The sequence below is a fragment of the Acanthopagrus latus genome, chromosome 6, assembly GCF_904848185.1.
Source record: "Acanthopagrus latus isolate v.2019 chromosome 6, fAcaLat1.1, whole genome shotgun sequence".
Classification (NCBI taxonomy): Eukaryota; Metazoa; Chordata; class Actinopteri; order Spariformes; family Sparidae; genus Acanthopagrus; species Acanthopagrus latus.
Genome location: NC_051044.1, coordinates 5389111 through 5411605, shown reverse-complemented (window position 1 = coordinate 5411605; position 22495 = coordinate 5389111). Strand labels below are relative to the sequence as shown.

Sequence of the window (22495 nt, the reverse complement as noted above, 5' to 3'; positions counted from 1 at the left end):
CACTTTCCACTTGTCCTACTGCTGGAATATTTCCATAAATTCAAAAATATAACTCTTGGTCAAAATGACCAAATAATAAGTTATAAGAACTTTGACTCATAAATAATTTGTCAGGACACTGTATTGTACATTTACTTCCATATTTTCAAGGTTGGTTGGAAAAAAAAACAGTTTTTGCAATAAACACAACTTAATCTCAATTTTCCTGAACCATTTTTATTCAAATATTCGGTTGATACAGTTATCATGTCATCACAGCAGGCTCGCTATTTTTTATTTCAATAATGATGATGAGGATAATTGCAGCTGCATTAAAAGTAGAGGAGATGATTTTACCTAAAGGTGACACTGGGATAAAACATTTGATGCATCTATTGTGAGGAAACATTAAAATGACCTGGAGATTGAGGAAGAGTGTTTTTTTTTTAATACCAATTTTCTCTGGAAGTCTGAACTTAATCTTCTAATCGTTTTCACAAACACAAACACACATCTGGAATTGTCTTTCATGGGTTAAAGTGCTGCAGAGGAACATTCTGATACAATTTAATGACCATTGAAGACCATCGCATTGGACCGGATTGCACTGAACAATACAAACAAACGATTTCAGCAAAAGAGCAGTTGTTTAAAAACAAGCTCCGAGTGCTAAAACTTGGACTGTCGTGATCGGAATGATCAGGTGGAAAAAAATTCACCTGAACTCAAGATTCACAACAAAATCTGCTCCAATAGCAGCTCTGTCTGTCACAGAGGCGAACGCTGTAGCACACAGTATGTCAGGTGAACACAGGTGGGAGGGACTCATGAGAGCTGAGACACGTGAAATAAAGAAGATCAGACAATCTGCTACTGCTGCTTCCACTGTCAAAGTAGATCCTGGCAGCCTTGTGATGGTGTTTTTCTACCCCGACATTTCATGGCAGCTCACGCACACTTTTACAAGAATCATTTTAGGAAAAAGCCTTTTTTTTTCATATCACAACATCCTGCGTGCTAAAGTGTTAACATCTTCTTCAGACGGAGCTTCAAACATACCGATGATGTGGTTACAGATATTGTCACACACAATATTACAAACAAAAAACATTCAGATTTCCATAGGCACGAGGATCCATATGGCACAATAAAATAAAGGAATCTCAGCTCTGTGACGACGACAAACATTAAAAATACAAAACAATTAAAACAAAAGCAAAACACTTAAGAATAATAACAGGACTCAACAGGATAAGGGTCTGAAATTAACCCTCAACAGCCGTCAAATGAAGGTTAACTGAGCTCTGTGGAAGTTAAAGTTACCAGGACTAGTAACTATTTGTCTGCTTGTTAGACTTTATGAGAGAACGAACGGCAAACGCATAACAACTCTGATAACCCAGATGTGACTGATGTTCTTTCAAGGGCGCCAATGAATTCAACTTCTATAAAAGATTTGAAACTTGATGCGGAGAGAAAAATATTTCTTTGCTATTAATGTTTATTTTTCATCGAATATGAGTGTGTTTTCATCAGTGAGTTATTATGAGTAATAGATCATTAAAATGTTGTCTCAGGAGATCATAACTGTCATCTGACAGGACTGATACTTGGTTATTATTTGTTATCATAACCTCATTATCAGAAACGCAAAACCAGAAGAATGAATTTAATTGATTAGTTAGTTGATTTTTTTTTTTTTTAAAAGCCAATTTTGAAGTTTGACATTTGTTGCATGACAAAAAATTGCTCTTGAACAGATGCAACACTTGTAAAATCATGATTACTGTTTAATGAAATCCCTACAGGAAACTTCAAATGATAACATGACTGTAAAAGCAATGTTGACTAAATGTGCGACTGCGACGGATTTTCACTCTGTAGCAAGTTTCAAGTCTCTGCAAGTTTGTTTTTCCAGAGAAATTACTGAAACAAAACAAACGGCTGCCTGGAACGAAGGAAGTCTAAAATATGTATTCAATTTTTTAAAGCTAGATGGCCCAAACATGCAAAAGCAGCTCTCTGGGTCAACTGCATGTGGAATAATGAGATTTAATTCTGTTTTTTGAAAAATCTACCAATACCAAAATGTAAGTTTCAGATTTTTGTTTGGTGGAGAAAACGAATGAATTCTGATTAATTTCAGACCCTTAATACAATCAGAGCTGAGCGGCTCGTCGCTGTTGGATCCGTGTCGCTCTGATCTGGGACAGAACGGACGTCAGACCAGAATCTGTGTCTTACAGGCTTTCACACCGAAAGTGCAAGTTTGACATCGCGTAGAGCGAGGACATTATTTCCCAATGGAGAGAGCAGCTGCACGCACACGTCTTTCTCTGCCACGTTTAGCAGCCAAAGTCAAACTGGAACAACATACGTCCTCTTACTGATGTGAGGCAGAAGGTATGATGGAGATAATTTCACTGTAAGAACGGTGGAAAATGTATTTATTTATTCATTTATTGTGCTTCTCTGGCTTCTAGCAGTTTTGTAAGTCTTATTTTCCAGAAGTCCTACCTGAATTTTAAAAAAACAAATACAGAATGAGAGGACGAGATGTAAGAACATTTATTTTATGACTGTTTACATCCCATTCGTCAAAGTTTCCATCCAAATGTAGCGCAAATATTGAGCACATTTCCAGAAAACTGGCAAAGGAAAATGTGATTTAACGTGCCTTTTCTATCCGCTGCTGTTAAGTGAGTATTGGGAGTATCAAGACCAACAGTTGGCGCCATTAAACCCTTTGCAGACGGAGAAGACATCATTGAAAGAGTCGAACTGGAGATGGTGGAAAACTTGATGGAAACGTGACATTTCTGTTTGTCTCACGTAATAATTTCAGACGGGTCTCCGCAGCGCTCCACACAGATCCGAGGTTTTCATCTGCAGCCATTTTTAATAGAAGACTGAGCGGACGTTTAAAACGTATGTTATGATTCGTCCATCGCACAGTCGGGTTCTGTTTTCATCTAAGCTCCAACTTTTCCACCTCAGCCAAGCGTAAACATTTTTTGCAGTGTTTTCTTATTTATTTACTTTTTTTATCCACTCAGTTTTATTATGTGCAAAAAAAGACCATGTCTGCCATGGATGGAAACACACTTGGTGGTTAGCTGCTTTGTAGTATTATGTGCTGCTCTTTATTTTGCACTCGACCTTGTGCAAACTGTTCGCTCTCTGAAACAGCAGCACATGGACGTCTCAGGATAAAACCATGACTGTGGAGACAGTTTGTGACATTTCGCAACAAACATCCTTCTTATTAAGTCACCTTTGTTTATAATTTGAGTCGTATTTTCTTCAAACAAGAAACACAAATCTGCCAGTTTGGTGAGGATTTTCAAAGTGAATCAACTTCCATGTGAAGATTTTTTTTAGATCAGTTTCCTGTTTTCTTGTTTCCAAAACAGTGACCTGCCTCATTTTTCTCTTTTCAAGAGGTATCGTGTTAATACGACATTTATTTTCATCAAAGCCACAACAAGGTACTTTCTTTTTTTAATTGATTCTTGAGTTTTATCTGTTCTTTCCTTCTAAATAGATCCTCAGCACTTCGGCATAAAACACAGTTCTGATTTTATAACTGGTAAATAACTACAATACTCATAGAAATGGCTGCTCCCTTGCTGATGGGCTTGTTTGCTTTTTTAGATCATAGAGAGGAATCAGTATTAAATCAACTGTTTCATAACCAGTTAAAAGTTCCTTCTAGTACCTTTAAATTTGAGGATGTTCCATTTTTTCCAAGAAAATCGTGTTTTTGGAGCTTAATTATAGACACAAATGACTTAACAATGGTGCATTTTTTTTGCAGGGTAGCTCTGTTGATTTTCTGGAGTTCTTTGTCACTTACGTCCTGCAGTCAAACGGTCCCAGCAGAAGATGAATTCAAAGACGGACAGCTGGAGTTTGGGCCAATTTATCTGCCGCTCCAGGATCAGGATCGGGATCGGGATCAGTACAGCGCCATGACAGTGTCAGGGCACTGAAGTTTGAGTTTTGGATCCAGGAAGTCCAATGTCATCATCCAGCCGGCTCCAAAAGTTCCATTTCCCAACGTTCAACAGCCACTTTTATAAAGCAGAAAAAAAAACAGCGGTCCACCTGCTGAAGCAGCACCTCAACCAGAAAAGCTCACCACACTCAGATCAGAGTTTACCACCTTGTTTCATCTGGAGCCTGGTGGCTGCCTTCTGATGACACAGCAGTCAGAGAAGACAAACCTTCAGGTGCCTACGATTGTCCAGAGTTCTTGAAGAGGTCCGACTGAGACAGCCTCCCTCTCCTCTCTCTCTCTCACCACAGCAACAGATTTTTTAAAATTTAAAAGCAGAAAAAAGCAATAAAAACTAAAATGGTACTTGGATTTTTTTTTCTTTTTTGTTAGTGATTCCTTTTCACATCTCGAGGAGCGACGACGTGAACCGGTCCAGACCACAGTGCAGAACCAGCGGGTCGGTCATGTTGCCGTAGTGACAGTTTCCCAGTCGAGGACAGGTCGCGGAGGTGGGCGGGGTCAGATGATGGGCTTGCTGCGGTCGGTGGTCACGGCCTTCTTCAGTTTGCCCTTACTGAAGCCCTGGATGGAGCACAGCAAGGCGGAGCGGCCTCCTCCAGCTCCGTCAGAGGAGGACAGAGGAGGAGGGGGGCAGGAGGAGGAGTTCAGCATAGGAGGGGGAGGAGGAGGCGGAGGAGGAGGGGGAGGAGGAGCAGTATGGGCTCCTGGATGGAAGAGAGAAGAACCAAAATACGGGAGTGTGAGACGACAACACGACTGGTTTCTGGTGACAGATTCTCCAGGAGCTGGCTGCACAAAGACGCTTCAAACTGGTCGACTGATTCACGACGTGTTGTAGTTTAACTGTGAAGTGACAGAGGCGCTTAATGTCACAGCGAGTCAGTGGCTACAGAGTAAACATGAGGCTGCTGACTGTCAGTAACAGGATCAGTACAGCACCGTGACATCTGTGTTCACATGATTACTTTGGTAGGAACTAGTTTACAATAAGCCACCCTTTGTAAAGTGGTTTTAACTCATGGCTTAACTAATTAACAGCTAATAGATAGTTAATAACTGATGCTTTATAAAGCAGTAATGAAACATTGATAAAAACTGCTTTGAGATTTTAAAGGCTTTTAAAGACACCTCATTCATAGTCAAGTCATTAATAAAGGTTATGGGTTGCAAAAGTTTTCATCTGCAGTAATAAATGTTGCTGTGTTGTTTAAGAGTGAAGTTTGCTCCAGTTGCTCTGTAGCTTTTATCTAGAAGGGAAGTGATGCAGAGATCCACTTGAGGTTGACGGAGGATAAAGTATTGCAAAAATCCTAAAAAACTGGCACCATGAAACGTACTTTCTGCCAAATGAGCGAGGTTCTTTCCACGATGTTTTGATACTGAGGAGAACGTAAAACCTGATGTTTCAGGCAAGTTCTGGAAAATAAAACCTTTTTTTCCTCTTTGATTTCTAAGCAGCTTTACGGATGTTTAATGAGAGATGGACGTCTGAAATAATGACATCATTGAGTTACAGATACAGATATTTTTAGATTGAGATAAGACTGGAGGAGTATGAGGAGGCGTTCTTCAGCCTGTTAATGATTAATTGCTCATATCTGCTTTATAAAGCATCAGGAAATTATGTATTAATTATCACTGAAACCATCAGTTACAACCTATGAACCCTTTACAAAGGCTGACTTAACACAAAGTGTAGTTTCTAAAGAGAGACGTTTCCGGAACACGATCATCTTTGTGTAACCAGCAGCTGCAGATCAGCGTCCAGGCTGAACTCAATCCACCATCAGTTACAACCCAACTTCTAATGAGGGTACTTCAGTGTTTTGAGCCGACACGTGTTGGTTAATACCAAAAAAAAAAAGTGTTAAAAGTTTGATAACCAGCCTTATATGCAGTGGTTCCTGCAGTAAATACATTTATATTTGATTATGTAAAAGTGTTTCCTCTGTATTTTTTATGGTGGGTGTAGAACCTCTGAAAACTACATTACCCATGAGCCTCAGCAGCTGTTGCAAAGGAGAGGGAATGAAATCAGAGTTCTAGATTATTTAGATGAAACTGATCCAAAATCCAAAATGTGAATTTTCAACAAGACTCACTCTCTAAATTCATCTCACCAACAGCTGCCCGGCAACAGAATGAGCCAATCAGAGAGCTTCAGATTCTGCCAGCAGTGTCATCTGAGACTGAGCCGTGTCACAATAATTAAATCATGAAGTAATCGTACATATCTCATCGATTTATTGATATATGTACATGACCTGGATTATGTTGGTTAATGCTGATATTGTCCTTTTAATCTCTTGTTTTAGCTTCATGGTTTTATTCATCTTTTAGCTTCATTTATGACATTTTAACATTTGTTTCATATTCCTAAGAATTAAAAGCTCATCTCTCCTTGTTCTTGCAGTATTATGCTATGATACAGCCATTAGATTATTGACATAAAACAGACTAAATGAGCTGCTTCTTCGGCTACAGTGATAACTGATGGTGAATCGAACCTAAACCTGGTTCATGTCTATATTCAGCTGTGCCATTTTGCATCCCAAACTGAACCCCAGTAACCCAGCGGCTGCAGGCAGTGAAATAAAATGTTGTGAAGCTCCAACATGAGGGTAAAGCAGAGGTCAAAAGCTGCGACTGGAGTCCACAGACGCCACCGTCTGTCTGACTGCACAGCGAAGCTTCTGCATCGTAATGAAAGGACATCCGTCAGTCTGACAGATGGTCACCAAGCCTGGAGGAGCGTGTCACTGCAGAGATAACTAACATGTTTGAAGATGATGTTTTCTATTGGGTGTGGTGACCACATTAGAAGATTTCAACAATCACAGGACCTGCAGCGGGGACAGATAATCTCCAGGATGGATGTGGAACAGACTTTCATTACATCAAGCAGCCACAGCGACCTTCAGGGTTGTTGACTGCGACTCTTCGTCTGCAGTTTCGCCTTCAGTGAGACCTCTGCGATCAGATCAGAGCCGTGGCCACATTTCACAGTCACATGTGAAATCTGTGCTCGGATCTGCGATCACATGCCGTCACTACATCTACAGACTCACCTACACCTGATTCATGTGGTGTTCCGAAAGAACTACAGTATCTTCCCTGCTGTTAAGAGAAAGATGTCGCTCTTCTCATTTTGCATCCTGCACAATGTCGGTGACAAAGATTATTTAATCATCGTCATCAATGTGTATCTCATCCTCTGCTAGTGGCTCCTAAATATCAGTGAAAATAGTCTTTTCCTTGGTTAATTGTTTTACTCTTTGTCCTAAAAGAAGAAAAAATAAAGCCTCACTGGCCAGTTAGGACTGATTTCTAGTCTGACATAGATGATAAATACTGGCAAAGATCTCGTAAAATCTTCATCAGTGATGTCAGTTATAAAAGATTTATAGTTGATAAAACCTGGCAATGCAAAGACACCACAACAAGTGCAAACAAGTTTGATCTGGTTGGTTCAGATCATCGTGGTCAGACTAATAACTGATCTACGGTCGACTGTAGAACAACTGTAAAAATGTGAAAAAGAAACCGATATTCCCAGAAGGATAATAGTGGAGGGAGAAGATTAATAAACTGTGTCTTCACCGTGACACAAGTCCCCCAAAAACAGACAAACAAGCAGACGAAACAAACAGGAACAGACATGCTTCAACCGACTGACCGAGCAGACAGACAGAAAGGACAGATCACAATCTCCAATGAGAACAGCGGGTCAGAATCAGCTGGACGGTCTGTGAGGTTTTTGGACGTCATTGCAGATTGTGAGGTTTTTATAAAGATGTGCGTTCACCCTGTCCCAGGCAAGCAGAGACTGATCGATTCAGAGAAGAAGCGTCTTCATTCTTCACGCCGACTCATTTCTACTTTGTCGGGCGCCATCTTCTAAATATGCACCATAAAGTTAAGATGTTAGAACGAGGAAACAGTGTCACCATAATGTAGTTTGTCCACCAGAGAGCACTGATACTGTGAAATGTCTCACTCAGCACTATATTATAACAGAAACAGAATGTTACAGTTTAAGTATAAAGTTTGTTTTCCAAAATGACATCACTGCACCAGAAGAGTACTCTTTTTAATTTAATAAATCATAAATCAACCGGGCATCTTTAATGCACTATCATATGTACAAAACAAAAAGTTTCACATCAGTGTGTATCGTATATATAACATGTATGCAAACACTGATATCTGTCTATAATATATGTGATTTGTATTCCTTAACTGACTACAAAATAAGTTTAAATTCCCAAATACTGATATCAGCCACAAAAATTAACAAACAAAGAAAATGTTCGCACACAAGTTTCAACACTTTTCCGTGTCTAGAAATCCCTCAGAGTTAAACTTCTGAGACATGAAGAAGAAGGATTTACAGGCCGGCTTATTAATTTAGGGAAAGCTCTAATTTCACCCTCTGCTGTCTGACCTGGATCAATAACACGGGCTTGTGATCTCACGCCATCAGTTTTTCCCGTCAGTCTATTTGTCATCACTTGATCATAAGCACTTGGCAGGTCTCTGCGACCGGGAGCTTGCCGGGAAACGAGAGTGTACGACAGCTTTAAAAAACGCCAGAGGCCTTCATCATCAAAATCATCATCATCATCGACATTATAAATCGACATTTTACTTTACCCAACGACACGGTCAGAATGGAGCATGCTCTATGGTGGAGACAGCACGGGAAGAAGAGAGAGAGGGAGATGACAGTTATCTGTTCAGTGGACCAATCAGCATTTACACACAGTATCACCGGGACAAAGAGGAGGAGGAGGAGAGGAGGAGGAGGAGACAAGGAGAGGAGGAGAGGAGGAGGAGACACTAGTAATGTCCTAATATCAGGGTGGGAAACTGATGCTGCATTCCTGTCAGCGTGTTGTTAAAACTTCAGTCTGGTGATATTCTGTATTTCGGGAGTCTCACCAGACGTATACTTTAAAATATGAAACCAAACATCAGCGTTTCCCATCCTGCGTCCAGCCAGCTAAAGACACAACAATGTGAATAAGACACGCTGCTGTAACCGAGACAGATACCTGTCTGAAAACCAGATAAAATAACGTGACCAGAGAGGAGGTGAAGAGACAGAGACAGAGACAGAGACAGAGACAGAGACAGACAGCTCAAGTTAAATAATTAGTCTTCATAATCACACAGGCAAATTTCACACGACAAGTGGGGGCAGAAATTCAGGGTCAAAGATAAAGATGCTGTTATTGATCCAGGCAACGTGCCAAGACACACTTCTCCACACAGAGGGGAGCTAAACAGTCTGTCCAATACTGTCCCACACTGAGAGATGGACAGAGAGATGAGAGGACAGACAGACAGACAGACAGAGAGCCATACCTGTGGTGGACGGGGGAGTGGGGGATGAGGGGCATGTGGGAGGAGAACTGGCTCCAGAACCTGAACACAGACAGAAAAATAAACATTAATCATGCTGCTGCAGCAAAAGTAAATCCAGTCCTGATGAAAACACAGATGTGAACAATGTTGGTGTCCGTTTCTTTGCGTCACAACTCCCGCTAACAGAATCTATTTAGTGTGATTAAATCTGGAAAGTCAAGAAAAGCTCCATGATTAAATAATCTTATCTTTATTTGAGATAGCTGAGGGATAAAACTGCACAATCTCTTCATGCACCGCTGACCTACCAGGCTAACTGGCCAATTCATTATCTTTAGCTGGTTTGTAAGGATTGCTATCTGGCTAACTCAGTAACTGAAGAGCGGCAGTATTTGTGGAGGTGAGCGACAGCAGGGACGTACCCGAGTTGTTGTTGTTTCTGACGGAGACGTCTTCTTCATTTTCATACGCCGACTGTCTGGACTTCTGCAAGGACAAACACACAACATTGTTTCAGACTTCACTGTTTTGTTACCTCACTATAGCTAACATGCAGATACACTGAGTAGTTCTAGTAAACTTGTAGAGTTGAAGTCCCCACCAGACAGTGAACTAAACTTATTTCACTTAGCAGTACAGAGTTAACAAATCTGAGTGTCTTGTATTTCTAAAAGAGACATAACTGAGGCAACATATCCCATGAGTCCTAGTCACACAGGTGCTGATAACGTTTATTTTGATCTTTAGTTGTTAAATGCCTTTTTAAAATAATCTGTCTTCTTGCAGAACTGACCAGCAACCAGCCAACATGTTATCGTGAGGTGTGGGAGACTCTTTCCTACCTTCCTCGCCAGGATCTTCCTCCTCTTCTTCTCCTCCTCTGAGCCGTGGTGGGACTGAGCTCTGGTCAGCCTCCTGTGCTGGTGGAGCTTCAATCAAACATTAAAACACGACTTTATCTTCGATACAAAGAGCAAACTTCATGTTTACAAGTTTCTAAGCCACATTAAGCAAAGTTTTTAAGAAAAATAAAAGCTGTACTGTCCTGCTGAGATCACTGATTTCAGCATATGTGATATCCTGCCTGCTTTTCATAAATTTCAGCAGGTGAAATCAGGTAAACCAACTTGATGTCACCTTATTGGCTTGTGGACTGCTAGTTCAAAGCCTCAAGTTTGGAATTACGGCATCACAGCTGTTGTCATCTTGGTTTTCAGGAGCCAGAAATAAATATATATTTGGACCGGTGGGCTGATCTGGGGAGGATATCATGATGATCCGAGTTGTTGATCACAATTGCAGCGTACCCTGCTTTGTCGTCTATTTTTTGTTCAAATGAGACCATAATTGGGAAAAAAAATGAACATCATGCAGTGTTGAAGAAGACTTGAAACTGGAGACTGAGGCTCATCAGAAAACTGCTCACTGAGGTAATAAATCAAAAGAGAAGAAGGGTCATTTTCTCGTAAGCTTACATACAGCAAGGCTTCTTTTTGAAACCAGTGGCTTCTCCCCCCCTGCTGGTCTGCTTCTGCTTCACTTTACAGACTGAAATGCTTCGTCCTCTCCTGAGACACTTTGTTCAGTCGAGCATTCTTGCCCCCAAACACACAGTCTCATGTGATTTGTAATGCAAGCAGCTGCTGAGGGTCAAATTGCTCTCACTATCACTTTGCAGTTTCACTCCTTTGTTCCTGGAGTCTTTATCCAGTGACCAGCTGAAAATATTCCACGTTTATGTCAGCATAGAGGTTTTGTAACATGATAAGGTTGTGGGAAACTATGTGGTAAAGATTTTCCACAGCCTTTTTTTTTTTTTTTTACTAGAAGTTCCCCTGTGAAGAAAGCCTCGTGTCCACCTCACCTAGAAGGTCACAGACTTGAAGTACAGAGATTTGTGGATTGTTGATGCAGCCCTGAGGAAGCCACATGACCTCTTAAATGTCTCCGGCTGAGCAGCTCAGAGATTAAAAAAAACAAAACAGAGAGAAGGCCGTAAAATAAGAGTAGTGACGCACCACCCTCTGCTCCTCGTGCAGCCTCCTCTCCAGACTCTCCTTTGCCGTCTTCAGTGCCTCTTTTAGCCTGCTGGGAACCTGGAGGGGTGGAGATGGAGATAGAGATAAGTTACTGTTCTCAAGCAAACCCGATCGACGCACGAACAAACTCTCAAAAGTTGGATCAAACGGAGCCTCTCACCTTGATCTGGAGTTTTTCTGAGTGTTGGAGATGGACGTCACTGAACAGCCTGCAGAGCACAGCGTGTGACTCATCAGATGACAAAAAAATATTCTAGACATCGGTTTATATTCAGTGAAATTAAATTCAAAAACTGTCACTGTCTGTTCTTGTAAAGATGACACTGACAATTTTGTTGTCCTTCAGCTTTAAGGAGCACCGTAACACTAAACCACTGGGACCACTGTTGGGACCAAAATGTGGATGTAAGACCACAAAGAAGAGAAAAAAGGGGCATTTTCAGTCTATTTAAAATGTCGTTTTGAATGTATCAACAAACTGCATGATGAAAAAATGTGTCCCTGACTGACTGTATGTGTGTGTGTGTGTGTGTGTATGTGCTCATTTACAGCAACAGGAAAGTGGCTGAAACAGGTGAACTCACGGTGTCTGTATGAGCTCTGAGACTGTTGGCATCCCGCTCTTACAGGCTTCTGTGGACAGGATGGACTGCAGCACTGACACTGAACACACACACACACACACACACACACGCACAAAAAAAATATCACATTAACACTTTAGGCCACCTTTCACACCTCAGGAAATATAATCCTCTCCAAGTCCCACCATTATGTCTGTACTCAGCTTAATGTTTTACACTGTATGCTGCTAACGTTAGCGGAGCTGCCATCAGCAGAAAGATTCATGTTGTCAACTTCAGTTTCAGCGTGGCTGCTCAAAATATGCTCCTCCTGCTCTGCACTTCCCTCCCAACACGTCCCAGTAGGAGCCATTTTTTTAACCTTTAAATTTGACCTCTTTAATCTTTAATAAGCGCTAAACTCAGGCAGAAAAGACAAAACTTACATTTTCAGTGTAAGTATTCTAATCTAAAATCTAAAAGTGTATGTTTTTTTCATTTTCAAAAACATTTCTGGGATTCCTAAGTGAACCACTAGAGGGAGAGCTACAGTGTGAAATAGTGACATTTCAGTAAACTCAAGGCCTCAGGGCAAGACGTCAAAACATTGTAAGGTACAAAGAAGCAACATGAAATCACCTGTGTGTATACATGTTAATCTCTATGTGTGAATAAATATACTGACCCACAGATGTGTAGGGGACAGCTGGGTATTGATCGATGGGGACGCTGTCTGGCGGGCGGCCGTACGTCATCTCGTACAGTAAATGTCCGAAGCAGAAGACGTCGACGCTCTCTGTGGACTGCAGACACAAACACAGAAACACACTCGGGTGAACAAATCATCTTCATTCAGTCAGTTCAGAATTATACGGAAAACATTTACCACCGCTCAGGAGATAAAAAAGACAGAGAGAGAACAAAAAGGAAAATCACACTCAATAACACTCAAATATAAAATAAATACAATAAAAAAATAATTCTTTGCTGTCCAAGAAAAAATGTAAGATCAATATAACACAGTTGAGCTCAGTGTTTACGTACGTTGATCTTCCTGAGCTGAGTGAAGGCGGGCCGCAGCGCTGAGGGAACTCCCAGCATGCCGTTCTCTACGTCCATCAGTCGGCACACGCCGTCATCCACGATTACGTTGGACGCGTGGAGGTGACCGAAAAATACGCCGCCATCATGGAGGAGCTTCAGGCCCTGCACACACACACACACACACACACACACACACACACACACACACACACACACACACACACACACACACACACACACACACACACACACACACACACACACACACAGCTGAGTCACTGTCGTATAATAACCTCTTTGTGAGCAGCATTGTGAAGTTATAAAATACCACAAATCACTGAAACTGTGTGTGTGCGTGTGTGTGTGTGTGTGTGTGTGTGTGTGTGTATACCTCCAGGATCTGACGGCCGTACTGTTTGATCTGCTGCAGTTCGAGGCCCTGACTCTTCTTTGGGTTGCAGTACTTCTTCAGGTAACTCTCTCTGGGCTTCACCTGGAGGGAGGATGACGAGGAGTCAGGTGCTGCTCAGCCATCCAACAAGCACTTCAACTGAACTGTATTCTTGCCTTTACAACACACACACACACACACACACACACACACACACACACACACACACACACACACACACACACAGAGTTTACCTTACAGATGTGGTCTCTCAGAGAGCCTTTCTCACTGAACGGTCGGATGAGCAGAGCTGAAGACTCGCCGGTGCTGGAGAACAGCAGCGGACAGAGATACGGAGTCTGGAGAGGAGGAAGAGGATTATTTTACAGTCCCAGTCAATTAGAATTACATGTTCATCTGTTTCATCAAGTGCCTGTTTGTCTAATGTTAATATTCTTATCAAAATCAATACAGTTTGATCAGAAGAGAGATTTAAATATCTGATTTTACTGCATCTTAAAAAGCTGAGGTGACAGTTAACACCACTCTGATATATGAGTTGGTTTCATCAGGAGCTTAGCTTGGTTTTTTTTATTTGCATCATCACTGAGTTTGGCTGCTGCCTCATTTAATTATGTGGGACATTTCCTGAGTGCCAAGATGCTGGTTCATTAAAACTGCATCTTAATAAAAAAAAAATGCAAATTATAGATAACAGCTTGAGGCAGCTTTCAGCTGATTCATCCTGCCTCAGCTCTCTGTCGAGATGACAGTCGCTCAGTTACTGTGATCTGACTCTATTTTCACAGAAATGATACGATGATATGATATTAACTTGTATTGTATAACACACACACACTCATATGTACGTACAGAGAGGCTCGTCAGCAGCTTCATGGCTGACTGCAGGTCTTTGTCTGACAGGAATTTATCAGGACCGAGGTCCACCTACAACACACACAATCACACATGAGGGATTAGACATTCTGATCATTACTTTCATGAAAAAAAGCGGAAAAAAATACCCTAGTTGCATAATTATAAATCAAATTTAATCATTAAGTGAACGTCAAAGCAATACAATGAACTCCTTTATGTCTGTTTTCAACAAACCCTCACCAACAGAAAAAAATAAAAACAATCTTGTTCTTGACTCAGAAGAGTCACAGAAGTAAAAGTGGAAAGAAAGAAAGCTTTTGTTTTTTCTTTCTGTTTTACAAACAGCTCTGCGTTATAAAGGCTCTTTTCTGTTGTTACAGGAGGTGAAATGCTTCGTTTCAGTGCTTTTAAAGAGAAACTGAAGTAATTTCCATCATTAGTTTGCAGACTGTGACTGACTGAAACATGAAGAAATGCAAATCACTGCACATTATATTTTGTACTGGTATGTTTGAAGTCGACAATAACAACTTGAGTGTCACATGGTTTGTTTTACTCACCCAGCTCAGCAGGTACCTCTCCTTGGGCAGCTCTTTGTTCTTGATTAAAAAGTATTTCTTCCTGATTCTCCAGCCTGAAGCACAAACACATCACGTCACTTCATTCATCTCTGTGTTCATTTCTGACTCCGTCTATAAGAATTTTAAAAAAGGAAGTATCGGACATTCATCTAAAATACTTCTGTTTATTGCTTTAAAGCAACACTATGTGTCTTTCGAGATAAGAGGAAACAAATCCTTCCTCTAACAAATGAAACAGCTGATAAGAAATAAAATGCACTGCTGTTAAATTCAGTAGTGATGCAGCCGCTTCAGCCTGACTTGGCCTGGTGCGATCAGCAGCTCGTGTTAGTGAATGTTCAACAGCATTTAATGGTACTATTTGTAAGAAAAGTTGATTTTTGTGTTGGGAGTGAGACAACTTTTCTTACAAATGGCACCTTTAACATTCATCTCATAATTTCATCTTAACATCCCAATAGCTGTCGTTGAGTGAGAGTTAATAGTCTGGGTTTAAATGTTGATGTGAAGATTTTCTGTCGGGTTATTTCAGGTTTTATTGTATTTATTTTCTCCTTCCTTGATTATGAGCCTCGTCAGATCATCACGTCGTCTCAGCTTGACTAAATGTTTGAGTAGATGCAGGTTTCGCAACTTCACATCGTCTCACAGCTCATCTTGATCGAAGAGTTGAAAACAATGTCTGTTAATCACCGTGTTTTCACACCTTCTAATCATTTGATTTAAAAACAATAGTCACTCTGAGCTCTGAGTCTGAGGGACTGAAACAGCCATTACCATTCAAACAAATCTTGTTTTGTCTGCACTGGTTTCTTATTAATGATTTCATTTACCAAAGTGAAGTGATGGTAAACTGTGTGTCTGAATGAATATAATGAAGAGAGATGAATCAATTATTCCTACAATGTGAAGATTTACTTCTTCTTCTGTATCAGTGGAGAGTTTGAGCAGTTTGATGATATCATCACAGGCATTAAGAGACTGTGACAGACATTTGTCACTAATCTCAAGAAGTTTTGACTTGTTGAATCAATCAAGGAAATTATAAACAGATTAATCAATAATCTAAATTATGATCGCAAATTGCAGCCCTGATAAAGACTATACAGTAGAGGAGTAAAAGTTAAAACATTTCCTGTCAGGTTCAGATTGACCGGGAGTCTTACCCATGTCTTTGAGAGGCTCCAGGACCTCCCACTTAGGGTCGGACCTGAAGAACATGGAGACCTGCTGCAGGGCGATCTCTGAGGAGGACGGACATCCAGAGACAGAAAGTTAGAAACTGTCTGTTCTTTTAAAGAAAGGACAGAGAAAACTGTTAAGTGGAAACTCCGACTTTGCCAACTGACGTCCAGTTCTCCCCTCTGACTGATACACGATGATCTCTCAGTGAAGACGAGCGGACTCACCTGTGTAGTTGGCAGAATAGTTGTTGGGGTCCAGAAACTTCTTGACATACAAGGAGCTGGATAGCAAGGGATGCTGGGTAATTGAGTCCAGATAGGTCTGCAGTCCTCTCTGCCTCTCTGCAATGAACTCTCGGTCCATGTTTCCAATTAGCTTCTTGGGTGGAAGAGGGAGAGTGATGCCACACACCTGGAGGGACGGAGAGGAAGAGAGCTGATGATACACGCTGCATGTTTGTTTGCTTTGTTGCCATTAAATATGTTTTTTAATCAGTTCTAAATGTTTCAGCCACTTATTTAATGATCTAAACAGACAGACGGACAGATGAACGTCAGGCTTCTGACAGTTTTGCTGTGTGCTGACTGAAGATCAGGGGCTGACTGGAGGTTGGGGTCAGTGAGAGACCCCAGAAGGAAACGAGCAGGCGAAACGTCAGCAGAAAAACTGCTAACTTCCTGTTATCCAAGAATGTGACCCGATCGTAAGACAAGTTACAACCAGTACAAACTGACCATACATCCAGAAGTCAGATCCACTTCAGTGTGGCGCAATGCAGTTCCATTGATTACAGATTAATTACACATGGATGGCTTGTTTCCTAGAGCCACATCGCTGGCATGGCTAAATGTTTATCATAAAACGAGCTCGGCGTCATCAGCCGGAGTGGTGCAGAGGGAGCACAGAGCAGATTCTCCTAAAGAGTGCTGCAGTGCAACCTCAAAATCCATTCTAAAACCAACAATCATCAAACTGGCAGCACCGACGGGGACTTCTGGGAAATCAATGACACAACAGCAAAGATCGAGCGTGTTGTAACGACCTGCCGCAGAGAGATTACCCAAACAGGAAGGAGATTGGCTAAGACGAGGCTGGTGTGTGTGTGTGACAGTGAGTGTTTCTGTGTGTGTGTGTGTGTGTACAGAAAGACTCAACAATGTAACCAAAATATGTTGTAAAAAAAGATTATATATGTTCACTCAACAATGGTTGTGCACACATTGTTCTGACCGCCCACAGAAACTAGCTGTTTAATCTCCCGGGCTGAGTCAGCGTGACCCACTCGCTCTGCTCTGGATCGAACAGGCTGAGCTGAAACTTTGTCTGTGACAAGTCTGTAGTTTCCTCCTTCAACAGCAGAAGAGCAGCTTGACTTTATGTCGGACACAATTCATTTCTCAGCTGGCCATCAGAATGACTCATGGTGCGTTTATGTGCTGTCATTTATCAGAACAATGTCTTTCCAACTGGGACAGTTCACCTGGATGCCCTCTGAAGTCTGAACTACAACTTGTAAAGTCTGAGAAAAGTTAGGGACACAAGTTGCTGAGTTGACGCTGAAACATGGAGAAGAAATTAAACATTTGGGTCGTGTGTTGCACAGTCATTGTATCCTTTCCTCTCCTTGTTAGTCAAATACTGGAAACAGCTGTCAACATGCTGTTTAAACTTTCAGAGAAAGTGGATAAAATGGAAAACAACTTCTTCTAGATGTCTGTTCCAACATGACGTGAACACACCGAAGTCACGAGGAGCACCTGAACGCAGCATCAAACACTGAGAGTGATCGATGTGGAACTCACCATCAGGCTGCTGTTGAGGACGTCGAAGTCGCTGTAACGTCGAATCACCTGCAGGACGGACACACACACACACACACACACACACACACACACACACACACACACACACACACACACACTCTTATTTGTCTAATGATCTGGTGCGGACATTGTGGTGAGTATGTATTTTCTGCAAAACAATCTGATTCATTGATTTTGCAGAGTTGTCAGGTGAATTCTAATTGGTCGCCCCTGGGTTGTGATTGGTTCACTTACCTGCCAGCTGTTCTCTGAAGACACGCCCCTCTGGACTCGGATGATATATTCCTGAGAGAAAAGAGAGAACAAAACCATCATGACACTGTTTTTTTCTAAAAAAGGAAAATGATAAATAATAAATTAACATGAATAGTTCAAACATTAAGTTGAGGAGAAACCTGTTGTAAGAACTGAAGTGAAAAAAGATTAAATGACCCTTTAAGGTTTACACAACACTTATCTAAATATATTTAGACATTTTTCACTCAAAATTAACCCAATAATGTCATAACAATACATCATTTTCTTAGTGTTTGGACTTTATTGTCAGTTCTGACTAGACACACAGTGATTTTTGAATTTTAAAAAAATATCTAATTTATGGGAAAAATGTCCAAATTAAATGCAAATAAGCCAAATTTGATGAAAAAACTATGAAAATCATTGACACTCAGAATAGGTTCATGAATTCATAACAAAGAAAAATCATGGTATAAAAGCCGAGTTGTTGTTTAAATAGAAAAAGTCACTAGAGAGAAAGTTGTAAAGTAACATAAAAACTGCAGCCCTGCCACAGAGAAGTACTTATGGATAATGGATAGATGAGCTTGTTGCCGGGGGGGAGATTCCATGTCTGGTGCGTTCACTTTCTCTTTCATTTCTAATTAAATGGTTCAGGAAACACTTTTGAGTTGAGGATCCGTCTGATCATGTGGCCACATATTACAGATCTGTGTGACGAGGCGGCAGCGCCGACGGACGCGATTATGAAAACAAGAAGCAAACATGGAGTTTTTCTATGATCTAATCCTCTCAGTCCTCTTACAGGCTAATTCCTGCTGCAGACTTTGCTTTCTGCTGTAATCCTGCATTCATCCATTCATCCATTCATGTGTGCTGAGCAGCTTCACAAATAGCCCGGAGGATGTAAACGGCTGACATCACTTCCTGTCCAGCTGCTGTGGCTCACAACACTCTCATTGACGACTTCTTTCATCAGACTTTCTGACAAATCGTTCAAAAAAAGCGTTCAGCCTCTTTTTTCAGCTGTGATCTCTGACATCTAGAGGTTCACTGCTCAGTTTGTAGCTGCTGTGTTACTGTATTACAGCTTTTTTAAGTCTTGTGCGAAGAACTTAGAATTGCCTTGTAGTCCACGTTCCATTCTCTGAGCTCTTCACTTGACTTAAATCTTACAAGCTTCTGACCTTTAACCTGCAGTGCTTGGGCTCACTGAACAACAGGGATTTGACAATATAAACGCAGCATTACCTTGAATTGATACCTGCACCAGTAGCACAACTTAATAAGCAGATCAGGCAGTCCACATTAAATTCAGTTAACCCTAACACAGTGACATGTCATTGAGAGTTTCTGCTGCATGCATTCAGGCGTGACAATTCGCTGACTCAGTGTTTGGTGCCGCAGTAATCCCTGACCTCATGTTACTTAACATAGAAATGATCGTAATGAGTTGCACACAGTGTGAGCTGCACAGATTTAAAGCGTGGGAAAATAAGGGCTCTGAGTTTGAGTATCAATATTGGGAGACTAAAAAAAGAATAAAAATCAATGCATTCCTCGTGAACTATGAATGATATTTTATCTTCTCGAGTTTTTCTTTCCATCCACATTCAGACGGATGGAGTCAAAAGGTTTTATTCAGGACTGGAGTTTTAAAAAATGTGAGTTGCTAGAAAAAAAGGTCAAATGGTGGTGGAGCTGGAGGGAAACACACACACACACACACACACATAAATGTCATTTGTGGACTGTCTCTGACTCTCTTTCCTCCTGGTCAGTGATTTGTAATTGGTAACTGGTTGGAAATAACTTGTCCTTGGCGAGAAGCCTGAAACAGATGTCAACTTTGTCCTGTGGCGGCCTGTCCTCACAGTGTCACATTCATTTTAGAGCTGCTTACATGTTGAGAAACTCTGGGAAGTCATCTGACAGATTCTGCATGAGGCAAATCTGCAATAATTCTGTTGTGAGTAACAGGAAAGCTGCTGTTTGGGTTTATTTTTCCAGAGGGGGCTAATAACACTAACAGTAACTCTACTACTGCTCAAAACACACAAGTATATGAATCATCAGTGAGTCTCTCCTGTTGTCTTTATGGTTCTGTTTTACAGCAGCAACCTCATCAACGTGATAGCTGGAATTAGCATGCTAAGCTAACTGGCTCAGCTGATGTCAGCCGAAATGTCAACAACAAACCCACGAGACGTGCGCCCATTATCGGACACACGGCGGCTGTCTCGCTCCACCGGGTAACATTGTTGAAGCGCCGTTTTCTAAACTTACACACGCGTTCAAAGTTCACATTTTACAAGCCGAACCAAGCGTTGCCGTAACACTTAGAGTTTTAACGTTAGGAGAGTTGCCACACCAAACTCCGTAAGAAAATCATGCTATTTAATGTTTTCGTGGACTCAAGCAGACGCGTAATATATTTTTACAGTAATTTTCACAAGTATACACACAGAACTAACCTCTCTTCCATTCGGCATAGATAACAAACAAAATGCAGTCACTAGTTTAATGACATATCATCATTTATGGCCGCCTCATGGTCTTAAAAGAGTATTACCAGAATGACAAAACTATGTGTTTTTATCACAGGTATTCGGTAGAGGGGGTGAATGCAGAACGATACAACAGATCATTGCAAAGTCAAAACTGCCATGAATATTGTTTTAAAGAGCGTATCGGTTTTGTCAGTATTATAATGAATCAAAAAGACGCAGGACTTTTAAGGGGATTTCGTTACAATGGATTGGACAGTGTGTGCTCCCGGGGCCTTTAATCAGTCAGTGCCAACGATCCACTCCAAATCATTTTATATCAGCAGTTTGCCGAGTGGACGAAAAACCTCCAGGAAATCAGTGACAGCGTTTTCAGATCAGACCCAGTGAGCTGCCCGCCATGGAGCTGTGGTTGCATCACACCTAAAACTCTCACTGTCATCTGACCAACGTGATTGATAGTCGTGGTGTTAATTGACCGGTTTGTGACTGATACACACAATTTACAGGAAAGGAGGACAAAATTAACCGCCTCACATCTGTGTCCGATAATGGAACCAGTGACGCAGCGATCGCCTTAAACGCCCCCTTAAAAAACATCTAATTTCAAACACAGCACCGGCGACGTGTCTGCGTTTCTGTACCGGACCACAGAAGGACGTTTTACGGTTAAACCTACAAACTGTTGACGGTTAAGTGACGCTGACTTCCAGAACACACTCACCGTGTGGGACTGCAGGTTCTGGCTGGCTTCGATCACCGCCGTCAGGGGCACGGTGTCGTCCAGCAGCAGCCTGCCGGGGGACGGCTTCTCCAGGAAAGACATCCCGGAGGATTCACGGTGAAAGTCTGATCCGAGTGTCCGTCTGTCACTGACTGAAGCCGCGGGAGAGACGCTGAGGAGGAACCCCGCTGAGGGGAGGAGGAACACCAACAACCCGAGAGAGCGAAATAGCTGCTAGCTTAGCTTTTACCGTAACCAGGAAGCGCTGCTCCGACCTGACGTCACAAGGCGGCTCTGTCATCTTAATTGGAGGATGGAAAACCACGTGAGGGTGCGTCACCGCCACCTGGTGGTCCGGAAGAGGAACTACCAGAGGAGATTATTGGGGGGTAAAAATACTTGGGATAAAATAAACAACTTAACTAAATAAATACACAGACTGTGAGAGTTTATAATGAAAAATAACTTGTTTGCAAGAAAACATGTAAAACTCGACATCTAGTTTATTTTTCTCATTTTCAGCCACATTTCATGACCTTCTTCGGCAGATGGACTTGAGCTGGGTGCTGAGACTTTTTGTCACACACTGTTCACAAGACCAAGAACAAACCCTAAAGCTTGAATAAAAGACTAAAATAAAAAAATGTAGAATAAAAAAAATAACATTTACATTTTAATGCACAGATTCTCTCCTAATTATGACCCCATCCAATGCCAACATTTGAATAATGAGGTGTTTTAGTCTATATGAGGCGACAGATAAACTGATGAACACTGAAGCTTCACTTGCAATTAATCAATAAGTTGTCAACTATTGAATAAATCTAAAAAAAAGTCTGATTTTTTTTGTTTTCTTAACTCCTTTATGATTAGACACAATAATCCTTTATTAGTCCAACAATAGGGAAATCAGCATTAGTGCAAGCAGCAAAGAGGATAACAAAAATAGAGACGCCTCAACAAAAACAAACAATATGAATAAAAAATAAGTTGAAAAATGTCTTTTCTGATTAATCAATATATTCAAAATGTGGCCATAACAAGACATTTGAGGATGTTGTCTTTGGAAACACTAAGGGCGTTTTTCATCAACCAATTGATTAATCACCCATTCAAGTCATTTCTGTCGACAGGGGCAATGAATGGAAGTGAAAT

The 22495-nt window shown here is 41.3% G+C and overlaps 1 protein-coding gene across 2 annotated transcripts; it reads right to left on the bottom strand.

Moving 5' to 3' along the window:
- Nucleotides 1-196: 196 nt before the first annotated feature.
- Nucleotides 197-21609, bottom strand: pxk (PX domain containing serine/threonine kinase). 2 transcript variants are annotated; one of them, XM_037099625.1, is made up of 18 exons: nt 21341-21609; nt 18107-18157; nt 17852-17899; nt 16274-16460; nt 16031-16108; nt 14844-14917; nt 14278-14352; nt 13659-13763; nt 13405-13506; nt 13014-13175; nt 12655-12772; nt 11991-12069; nt 11567-11615; nt 11386-11463; nt 10210-10296; nt 9790-9853; nt 9368-9427; nt 197-4704 (listed from the first exon to the last, which is right to left on the bottom strand). In XM_037099625.1, the coding sequence occupies exons 1-18, from the start codon at nt 21440-21442 to the stop codon at nt 4499-4501; spliced, it is 1725 nt and encodes a 574-aa protein (XP_036955520.1). In that variant the 5' UTR covers nt 21443-21609; the 3' UTR covers nt 197-4498. The 2 variants fall into 2 exon arrangements, with proteins under 2 accessions (XP_036955520.1, XP_036955521.1); XM_037099626.1 differs by having other exon boundaries at nt 4562-8682; nt 21341-21608.
- Between the last annotated feature and the right edge of the window lie 886 nt (nt 21610-22495).

Bases quoted from the DNA above. Each gene is read 5' to 3' on its own strand.
- pxk (XM_037099625.1), bottom strand. From the start codon at position 21,442: ATGTCTTTCCTGGAGAAGCCGTCCCCCGGCAGGCTGCTGCTGGACGAC. The intron at 17,900-18,106 runs GTAAGTGAACCA...TCCGTCCTGCAG, and splicing joins CTTCAGAGAACAGCTGGCAG to GTGATTCGACGTTACAGCGA. The intron at 11,616-11,990 runs GTGAGTTCACCT...TGTGCTCTGCAG, and splicing joins TCAGAGCTCATACAGACACC to GCTGTTCAGTGACGTCCATC.